At 31.9% G+C, this 12079-nt stretch overlaps 1 protein-coding gene across 2 annotated transcripts in view; it reads right to left on the bottom strand.

The window, feature by feature from the left end:
• LOC119077071 (collagen alpha-5(IV) chain) overlaps window positions 1–12035 on the bottom strand; it is a 32193-nt gene extending 20158 nt beyond the window's left edge. For both annotated transcript variants that reach the window (XM_037184213.1, XM_037184214.1), the window contains exon 1: window positions 11585–12035. In XM_037184213.1, the coding sequence (XP_037040108.1) occupies window positions 11585–11698 (114 nt within the window). In that variant the 5' untranslated portion in view covers window positions 11699–12035. The remainder of the gene's footprint in view (window positions 1–11584) is intronic.
• Between the last annotated feature and the right edge of the window lie 44 nt (window positions 12036–12079).

Below are 12079 nucleotides of genomic sequence, written 5' to 3'. Positions count from 1 at the left end.
CTTATCACATTTAAATACATTTGCGGCATCCGGGAACAAGAAGGCGGAATGGAGAAAAAAAATCTCCACCAGTTCGGACTGTCGTATAAATATTGTGTCAATGCTAACGAAATGTGTATGCATTACATGTTTGGCCAAACAAATTGCGTAAAATAAATTATGTCGCGTGCGATGCATCATTTTTTGGTCATTCTATAACTGCAAACAGTGATGACTCTCACTGATCCAGACAGGGCAATTTATCTCAATCATGGTAATTGCGGGAATTTAAGTTTGATTAATTTGCATAAATACAATTTTCTATGTTTAATCAACTCTAATAATATACGGTACGGTCACTGTTCCTGCTAATGCGATTTTTTATAGTTAGGTATTAGTGAAGGGGTAGAATGGAAATTATAAGATAAGTAAATGGGTTTGGAGAGGCAGTGAAATTATTAAGGACATGTGAGGAACTAGTGATCAACACCACTCATTGAATTCTTTGAAAATATGGATTTTTAATCGAAAAATCTAAAAAAACATTTTCTTCCTACCAGGTAACGTACAAATTTCCATTAGTTTAATATTCAACACTATCACTTTTGAGTGTTTGAATGAAAACGTTTTCCCAAGTACTAATATGCCAGGCGAGCGGCTGTAATTCCTCGAGAGTCATAACTCTGTACAGTAAAAATGGGTTGAACTGTACTCCATCAATAATTCAATAAATAATTGATAAAATCAAAAAAAAATGTTAAAATCAAGTGTATTGCGATACAATAATTAAATCTACCTAGTCTGATGATTAACGTAATGTCTCGTTTTGCGGCAAAATCTTCAACTTCGTTTGTTTTAACCTCGGTTTAAACACACCGTTTGATGCATAAAACACCGCTAGAGCTAATCGCTTATTTTTCTCATCGTTCACGACATCAGGTTTCTTAAAAACTACCAAATGAAAAACCATGGAATAGTTTTAACAACAGAAGTAATAGATTGACTACCCTACCGTTAAATGCGTTAACTTTTTTTTATACCATGAAGAGAGTAAAATATTGCTAAATGGGACAAATGGTGGATGCAGTTTTTTGTGACCTTAGGAAGGACCTCATGCCAAGTTCAGGACATATCACACAAAAAGTATCACTTTAATCAGTTTACTCCATATACTTATACGATGACCAATTATAATAGAGAACGTCAGATTTTTTTAACGCTAAATCCCACACACTAACGCTAAATCCGTACGGTAATGGCAAATGCCGACGATAAAGGCAACATTAATGAGTTAGTTGACGCCATGTTGCTTTTAAATTTAACATCTGTGAGGCCAGCAATATCAGGCACTTTTTCATCTCTGAATATATCAGCAATAGCTGTTTGAAATTTAAAAATTAATTCATTGCCATAATTCTAAGGTCCATTAATTTGAGATTCGCCATTTATTTGCAAGAAATTTACAAAAATTAAAAATTTATTTATGAAATATGGATACATGGTCGGCCATTTTTGATTCCAATTCGAATTGATTTTATTCCATCTTGCACTGCATTTGATTCTTTAGTCTTACATCAAAATGGCCGACCATGTATCCATATTTCATAAATAAATTTTTAATTTTTGCAAATTTCTTGCAAATAAATGGCGAATCTCAAATTAATGGACCTTAGAATTATGGCAATGAATTAATTTTTAAATTTCAAACAGCGATTGTTGATATATTCAGAGATGAAAAAGGGCCTGGTATTGCTGGCCTCACAGATGTTAAATTTAAGAGCGTCAACTAACTCATTAATGTTGCCTTTATCGTCGGCATTTGCCATTACCGTACGGATTTAGCGTTAGCGTTAGTGTGTAGCATTTAGCGTTAAAAAAATCTGACGTTGTCTAATACATTGAGCCACATCCGTTGAGGTACAGAATTTTTTTCAAATTTGTATGCATACTCTGTCCTATTTTATTGAATTTTCAATTTTCAGAAAGCAATCTTAAAAGTTATGTGTAATCAACAAATTCTAAATCAATGTAATTTTAATCGATTCTTCGATATGGATATTAAAATAATGGTAAGTCTATCGCCGGAAAAGTGAATTCCACAATTTCAATTTAACCGAAAAATTACACGATAATTTCATTCACCTCCATGGATTCATTCTTTAAATTGTTAGGTTCCATTCGGAATATGTTTATTTATAAAACATGATATCATCATGTGAAATTATCATTTCGTATAAACTAATACAAGGAAAAGTTCCATGCCACAAAGAAATATTCCAGAGAAAAACGCATACTAAAAATCATATATGCGTTTATGTTATGCAAGCATATATTCGGTATTACGTTTGATATACATTTTCATACCATCAGTTCCATGCACACCAAATATAAATTAAAATGAAACACTTGTGCCTAAAAATGCGGCTATTAAGAGAATATATTCTGGGAATTGTGGCACTGTGACGATGGCATGCCTAAAAATAAAGAAAATGGAAACCCTTTTTTGTCGTTAAATTTATTTATTTATTACAAAATATAGGAACTAGATTAGATTTATCAGACACTAACTGACATTGTTTTCCAATCAATTGGATACTTTGTTCACCCACTAAATTTCGCAAGTACCACAGGACTATACTTCTCGAAATAAAGTTCTAAAAACCAGTTGATGGTAATGGTTAAATTACCATTCCCAAATTTGTTTTCAGCCATCTGCCTTAGACGCGGTAAATGGAATCAAAATATTTGGTTGAAAGAGATCAATTTATTGTGTCTGCAACGCTATAAATTATAAAACGCAAGAAATTGCCGGCCGGCCGCTGTACAACGAAAACAATACCACATCGTGATTATCACACAAGAAATTGGCGAAAACATTTTTTTTTTGTTGCGGTTCCTTTAAACTGAACCAGTTTTTGAAAAGAAGAGTCAATATATAAATGCGCATGAATATAACATTTTATAAGGGCCATGGTTTCGTCCATTCATGATGAAATGGAAGAAAATAAAATAAAACTAAAAATAGAAGTAAAAAAACATCGTTTTATATACAAGAGAAAAAAAAAGACTTAAAGATGTTTGATGTCTAAAATAAACAGAAAAAAAAATTAAATAAAAACTAAAAATGTTTGACTTGACTTGACGGGCGAGACGAAATGTGCAGATCATTTTTTGACTACACATTATATATTACTTTGAGGCATTCTCTTCTCTTTTTTTAATAAATTTTTCTTATGCACACCCCAGAATTTGGATTTATTTTTTTCCGTCTGTCTCTTTCTCGGTAACATGATGTAATGCCTACAAGATTTGTTTTGGTAAACCGATCCGAATTGTAAATTATATATTAGTAATTATAGGAACATTAAACTAAATTGCATTACTGCAGAAACGAATTAGTTTGCTACGTTGGCTCATTAATTAAATGGTTCATATCGTTGTGGGCTGATTGAACGATCTTCGTTTCAAAATCGCGAAACAGTCATCTGTTCTCGAGACAACCACTAATAACTAATAACCACGATTGGCTTTGGTTGTTAAATTTATTGAAGTAAAAGATTTCCATAAAATAAAGAAGTCTCAGATTTAATGACAATGATAGCAGTAGCTACAAGTTGCAATATTTTCAAAATGATAAAGTTGTGGACATTCGGCAAAGCGCTTCAATCATAATTCAGGTTACATTCATCGTTCAAATTGATAATTTGCAAATATTTTATTGATCTGTAAATTGTATGGTATACCATCTTCAATGGTACATTTCACTCAACAACTGTGTGTGGTGCATCCAGCATTAGTTTCAATAAAATTCCGTTTAATTGATTTGATGAAGACCATAATGTGTATAAATATGAATATTAAATTGAGTGCGTATACCACTTAAATGTTGCATAAAGTTATTGTTTTAGCGAAAATTAAGAACAAGTCCAATGAATAAACTATTAATAAAATTATTACAATTCGACGTATTCGAACACAATGTTCGTCGTGCGTGATATCCTCACAATTTAAATTTGTACTTGAAATAATGGGAAAAAGATAAAGTTATTTTCTGAACGTACACCGCATCCATACGAATATCTATCTCAACAGATCTGGTGCCCGAGGTTTACATTAAAAGCGGTTTCAATATTTAAAATTAAAAGTCGGGTGAAACTTGAAACATTGTACGGTTTTATTGTACACAGTTTTATGCGTATACTTACATATACACGTTGTGGTATAGCTTGGTGTACATAATAAATTTTTCCGAAAGAAAAATCGAAAATCATAGAGCAATGACGTGATTTCAACTGAATGATTGCAACCGATATAAATTGTCATCGATGAAAACAAATAAATTTCAATTTGTGTTGTTCTGTGATCGTTGATAAATATAGACAGATCATAGAACATCTTAGTTGATTTATTTAACTGATTGATTTCAAATGTTTTGAATAGGCCGTTAAACGATTTGTATTAGATTCATTATCTGATACAATATGCAAACTGATTGTTAATAGCAGACTCCAACAACGTACCTTTGCAACATTATTGATCATAAAGTGAAATTTCAATTAAATTTTCTCCTTTATTAGTCTTCGTTATAGTTTTTAGTGAACAATTTATTTCCAATAATTTTGTTTTTCGAATCAGCTTTTTGCTTTTCTGCTTTGTTCTACATCCAGCTGATAATCAGCTGCTGATTGCAGCTATTTTCATAACAAGGTAGTAAATGGGATTGTTTTGCGCACTATTAGATTGCCGATACGAGCGTAGCGAATTATTGATTCATTTAAATGATTCTCGTCAGAATTGTAAGGCGACCATTGTGAATTTTGACGAGAAAATTTTCTTATTTTGATTCAATTTAATGAAAGAGGAGATAGGCCTGTAGATCGCCGTAATATTTATTAATTTATCTGACCATTTGTACGGTGATGAATTGCTGAGCTTCACAAAAACAGAATATTTAGAGTAAAGTGGCATAATAGTTACGTGAAAAACAAGATCCACTCTTTCGAATTCGGTCAGTCTATTTCAACATTCCTAGAAAAAACTCTTTGCCGAACGATGGGCCTTTGAATCAATTAGAAAATGAAAATTCAATAATTTCATTCATGAAATCTACAAGGATGTAGCATTGATTTGTTTTCATTTAGATAGGCCAATGTTCAATTGAAATCAATATAATAAATCGGTCACTTTAACTGCAATAAATTAATTTGACACAACCATAAATTGAATGGAAAATAATTGTTTTTCAATTTGCTCGGAAAATGATATTGCCATAACTACAATGATGCATTCGATCATCGTGATATAAAAACGATTTTTTGTTGATCAATTCGAGGCAACCTTACAAAATTAAGCAACTCTCTCTCGCTATAAATATTCTAAGCTTCAGAAAAAAAAAAATGAATTCCAATTACTGAACCGAACATGTGTTCCGATTTAAATAAAACAAAATGTTTATTCCAACCAGAATGTTATTCTCAACATCTTTTCGAAACGGAGGGATCAAATTTAAGTTTTTAGTATTTTTGCGAATTAAACAAATTTTTTTTTGTTGTTTTTTAAAGTTTGATTCGGCGAATACTGTACTCATCAACATTGTTAGCGTGGTATATAAGAGCACGGCTGTAGAAAATTTATATTTTTCATCGTTCCAATGAAAAAAAAATGGCACTAAACGAAACTTTGATAACATAATTTCCATATGATTATTTTGATCCAGTTTCAGTCATTAGCCTCAATGATCTAAACAAATCTGTGAATTGCTTTGCGCCTACAATAAACACAATTGTTGAAAATCATCATTACAGCGATTACGGCATCTTTTTGAGAAAATAAACTGTGACTTAATGGAGAGTGCTTCAGTGGAGACGGTTGTTTATTTTCTAATTGTACATTTATGATCGGTTTCTGTGTTCCATATTTTCTTTTACCATTTTTTTTTCTTATTTAAGATTTATGAACTTTTACTCAATTCCTGCGATGTATTAAGTGCAGTTTAATAAATTTCGGAAAATTTTTGTATTGCTATTCAACACTTCGCAGAAATAAATTTCGTGTTTGACTGCACCGTGTAACCGAAAGACAATTTAGTGGAAGGTATTAGAATTTTAACACCAGACACACTTGCTTGCTGTGAAAATGTTCGAAATTAACGCAATTTTAACATTTCCTATTTCAATAAAATTGCTCGCATAAATACTACACGGTGTTGGCCTAATTTTAAATGGAAAAACTGTTACACTACACAATATTTTTGTGTTCAACCGCATTTTGTGTACACATAAAATTGAAATTTTGTTAAATAGTACATTACTATGCAAGGGAAGTAAAGTGATATCTCGTATCCAGATGAGAAAAAGTATTCGAGGGCGGCAGCCCGAGGTACTTTTACTCATCGTGATACGAGATATCACTTTATTTTCCGTGTGTAGTACGACGTTTTACTATGCGAGTGATGTAAAGGTTATTGCCTATACATGTAATAGCCTTATTACATGCACCAGCATAGTAAACGCATAAACAAAACATTTTGTAATGATGAACGATCATTTTAATGACGATGATCAGTTCGAGTGAAAAAAAAAAATTACAAAATAAAAAGTTAAATAAATTAAAAGAAATAATAGAAAAAAATCCAGACGCGGAAAAGAAAATTAAAAAATCTATTTTGATTTGGGTATGTTCGTTCATCTGAATTTGTACATTAGTGCCCTAAGAACAATTTTTTTGTTTTGTTTTCTCTTTCTGTTCATTCGATAATTTGGGAAGTTGTTTTCTATTTTCATTCGGTAAAAAATACATAACGGAGCAATTCATTTAATTTTATTCTAAAGGTTTCTTTTTATGAATGTACTCATTAATTGATTTATTTATGCAGTTACAACATATGTGTGCATTAATGTACTCCGATTCAAATCGGGTCGATGATTTGTTTTTATTAAGTCAAAAAATTTTGTTATTCCGAAGATTTATCGATCAAATACGTGAACGTAAGTCTGTGTCTGTATAATCAATTATAATCAATCGAGAAACGAATCTGCGGAAGATAATAGAACGATTTCGACTGTTAGATGCTGTCGCTTTGCAAGAAGTCGGCTATATGTGTATAATATATTGAATGGCATTGCATGGTGTTAATTCATATACATCCTTGAATGACGTGCGTGATCGATACAATAGAATTATTCACTTTGACGATATAATTTTGTACATGCCGAAGGCTCATAAATATTGGAGATAATTTAAATGTGAAAAGAAGCGAAAAAAATAAGAGTACAATGCGATCTGTAGAATGCAGCCCTGAAAGTGAAACACCAAATTCCTTCTTTAAGACGTAATCTAACGAAATTTAAAAAAAGTTTAGAACATTACCTCGTCCATCCTATGTTATCCTACGAGATAATTTTTTTGTTGCCGGTTTAAAACTAAGATGTAATGAGATTTGCACCGTGTTTCATATATAACGTATTACGTAACGAAGCAATTTCGTCAATTACTTTATCGTACTAGTGCGAAAAAACTATATAAAAATAATTCCTTTATCACACTGGTGCGTTTGCTATGTGTTACGTAAATAGGTAATATTAATTGGTTTAGCATGCACCTCGTTCCCGAAATTAGAATGTCAAGCATCACATGTATCGGAGACTTATATGAATTTGGATGAGCAAAAAATAAAACAGAACAGATGTAAGGAGTTGTGCTGTTGTATTATTTTGATACATGATCCGAAAGGTAGAGTACACACGAACTGCATTACAAGCATTTTAGTATTTATGGTTGCATTGTGAGATTCGCTGACTTCGAATATATCGGTATAAAACATAAAATTAATATACATGTTGTATGAACCGTTACCGGTTTTTTGTGCACAAATATTTTCAAATGAAATATTTATGATATTGGCAGTATGCATCTTCCATTCATTCTGAATGCTTAAAAATTAAGATGAGACAATATGATTAGGCTCGATTGATATTCTTCTTTACTTTTGTTTTTGAATTGAAAACGTATTAGCGATGCATCAGGCACATTTCGTTTCATTCAACAGAATTAATTTAACAGCGCATGTTCAGAGTGAACATGATGTGCAACGATGTCTTAGAAGAAATCATTTCTTAAAGAATTTTGATTGTCGGAGCGATAATTTCACTTGACTGAGTTTAGATATGATGTTTTAAAAGCTACAAAAATCTTTAGTGTGAATCGTTTGAGTAGAGATCAATTTAGTTACAAGCACTACTTGTAAATCCTCTTCACCTTCGAGAGACCAATCAATAAAAATGTTATCTTCAAATTTCATTCATTTGTCGTCAATACCTTTATCTTGAGAACACTATGCCCACCTTAGTTAGGGCACTGCTAACGCTCAAACGGAAAGATTTCAAACCAAGATCTTATGAAGGACTGTGATACAGCCATTTCCATGGCTCTCGGTCAATGAGGACCGTTGAAAATGATAACAATCTGAAATGAATTTGTCGATATGACTGGCCTGGGACAGCATCAAGAAAAATTCCAATATAAGTCTGAAAAAATAAAATGTTTCAAATTGGAATCGACAAAGTTTTTCAGAGTCGCCTTTTCAGCTTCCTCATAATTATCAAACAAAAACGACATAATAGACGAATCGTTAACATGAAGAAGTTGTGATATTTCAGTATATACGACAAAAGAACGACACGGCGAGATAACATGGACATGAATCACTTCGAATGCTCTTTGTAAAGCTTAACGTTTGTATGCTGTGTCCTAGATTAAAGTATGGAATTCTAAAATAAACTATTTCGTTCTAAAGTGCAATGTGGTAATCATTGAGAACGTACGCAAACTTTGTCGTAATTTATATTAACTGGAACAGCAGCAAATTGATAAGGTCCATTCTCAGACTATTGCAGTCAATTTTGGCACACGATATAAATACACTGCAACCATAGTTAAAATTAAGTTTAAAAAAAGTAAATTTACTACTTCATTCAACCTAATTTCTTATCAATGAACAAGTGAACTGAACTGCATTCATAAATGCACAACAATAGCAAAACGAATTTCATTCACAAAAAAGTCATTCTTCTGTATATTTTACCCTTTCTGTGCGTTTTTGTATTGCTTCTTTGTGTGTGTATGCATGCGTTTCCACACGCAAATAGACTATCCCAATGGAATGGCACAAAACAATGAATGATTTTTACTACATCGAGCTATCGAGTAAAAAAGGACAAGTGATAAGTAAATACAAGATTCCGAGAAATGTGTGAGATTTTTTTAGGGTCAAAGAACATACAAATGAAATATAAGAAAAGTTTTTGTCCAGAACACATGGTTGTGGTGTTGTTATGTGAATGTTGTTACTATAGAAAATGTTTGTAGTTTATCATAGATCTCAATTATGAGTGTACGCGACGCAATGTACAAAGTGAATTCGTTTTTATCGCGGTATCGCCATATAGTGAAAAGGAAATGAAGAAAATGGGTTATATGTTGCTGGGGCTCTATAAAAATGATAAAATGATTTACTGAGTTGTAAAAATGCACTTTGAATAAAATTTACGAAGTTAATCGTGAATCACATTTTATCAATGAAGTGAGGAATAATGAATGGCGATCAATTTAATTATGATTAATTAACATATTTCGGCTTAATCATAGATGGTAAGTCAACAGAAATGCAACAAACGAATTCAAAATAATTTTTTGGCAAAATTATCTGTATCGCAAACTTAACCTGTTAAAGACAGCAAGCATGTGACCAGTATTATTATCGGGTCTATTACTTCCATCGATCAAAGTATTTTTATTCTGTTGATTTCAAATCTTGTACTTCAATTTTTTTAACGTATATAAAAGACTATATTACTTAGAGCTTGTCATTATTTTTGTCGTCGTTATCGATAACAGATGAATAGTCGTATGCATCTATTGCATCTAAGCCACTTACAGTGAGTGCATTGCATTACGTGAAGGGAATGAACTTGAAATTTTTGTGTAAGTCTTCCCATAGGATATAGGAAACTGTGGATTGAGTCGTTTTAGAAGTTTTGTCAATTATGTAAAATTACATTATTTTTATTGACTGGGACTGGTAATGATGTTACTGCCTACTGAATTTACAATTTATAATACAAGGATTGGAGCTGGTTTTTTGTCGGATGGAAAGAATATTGGTTACAATTCTGATTAGCAAATCTGTAGATTTTAGTAGGTGTAGTATTGACATTCTCTGGTTCAGCTGGGACCTCAAAATTCCTCTAGTTCCGCATTGGACGAAATCGTCGAGTGTTTTGACTGTGATGTTTTCGTAAAATAACAATGGTTTGGAAATAGCAAAAATGAATGGAATTTGTAAATGAAAATTCGATAAGGCAAAATCGGAAAGATTCACAACGACTATCTTTACTCAGAAGGGATTAACTTTCATTCACAGCTTATACATAGACCTTAAAGTTTAAATAAATTTTTGTAAAAATAAGAAATATTTTTAAAATAATTAATTGCGAACTATACTGAATCATACATCGATATATGCGCAGGAAACTTGAATTTTATTGTCAAAATATTTTTTATTAATCGTGTAGATCTTTTACCATTACCATAACCGCACCAACTTGCCCCCAAAAACTTTTTTTTTACATAATTACATACGCATTAAGATAATCGCATCGATAAGCCGCTTTTTTTGCATAAAACGTCCACTGCAATTTTCGTTTGAAAACCTTCAATTAAATTAAATGTAATATCTGCTATGGCCAATACAACTTAATTTTCTCGATTTATAAATTTTTGCAGCCCTACATCGATGGATGGTTGGATAAATGAAATATCGTTCATGTTTTTATTTCAAGTGTTGTTTCCACATTTAAAACGTCACGTTTACGATTTTTTTTGTATTTTTCAATTTTATTTTTCGTTCATTTCTTCTTTCACGACCTTTCTCCCCCAGTCGTGTGTACATGTAATTCGATCGATATGTTCAATTTATTGTTGTGTATACCGATCATTCCATATGTGGAGCGATAAATCAATCGAAAATCATTTACTTTCGTCAAACAGAACAAAAATAATCGAAAAAAAAATTAATACATGCGTTCAATGCGGGACCTTTGGGTGGTATGGGATGCGTGAAGAGAAAAACTTTTTTATGAAAAATAAATATTATTTCTTGAATCTTATTGAAGCATTTCAAACGGCAAAGGAAGTGTGATTATATTGAAAGAAAAATATTTCTTTTTGAAAATTCTTGTCTATGACTAGACATTGAAATTTCCAGAATCCAACTTGTTTGTGACTTATTGGTGGCTCTCGACAATAAAATGAACGGCGAGAAAAAAAAATGCTCCGTTTGATTTTCTAAAAATAAAAATGCATTTTTTCGTCGTTCATGTTTTGATGGTTATTCGGAAGCACCGGCCTATTAGTTTAGTTTTATTCAAAATAAACTGTGTCACTCATTTTAACATGAAGGTAAACAGTTGCAACAATATGGGATATTTATAAGACGAACCACCGGTTTAATACAGATATCAGAGGCAACAGATATTTTGCTGATTTAATCATCTAGAATCCTCAAATAATTTTGCTATTTTTATTGAAAAAAAATTTTTGCACTCACCTTTCCGTCGGATCGGTTTATTAGACTTAATAGGACAATGACTGTTCCTAAAATAATAACCTTTCTGGCGGGTGTTTGTTTCCCCAGGCCCAACAGGCCTGCGGATATTCGCATCTTAAAACTAGCACAAAATTCAGTTATTTATTTTTGCACGTTTGAAACAACAGTTTGTTCGAAGTCTCGTTAAATTTTTCCTTTTTACTATTGTTAAGCTGACGATATTACTTTCCCAAAAAAAAAAAAATAATTTTTCAAATTATAAAAATTAATTTATTCGGCACCATTCCATCAAAAAACCATCCTCCCAAAATATCGAACAGCAACAGCAACGATCGAACGAAAGGACAGGAAAAAAACACCGCGCGATCGAGAGTTAAACCATAACCAAAATTTCAAAACACATTCAATCACATCGACAACCGACAATGTTCGCAGCGGTACTAAAATCATGTTCAACTGTGAATTCATTTTCATGCTGCAGTGTAACACAATCGT

Source organism: Bradysia coprophila, unplaced genomic scaffold (assembly GCF_014529535.1).
Source record: "Bradysia coprophila strain Holo2 unplaced genomic scaffold, BU_Bcop_v1 contig_232, whole genome shotgun sequence".
Classification (NCBI taxonomy): domain Eukaryota; kingdom Metazoa; phylum Arthropoda; class Insecta; order Diptera; family Sciaridae; genus Bradysia; species Bradysia coprophila.
Note: the sequence above shows the minus strand (reverse complement) of the source record. Positions and strands in the feature narration are given on the sequence as shown.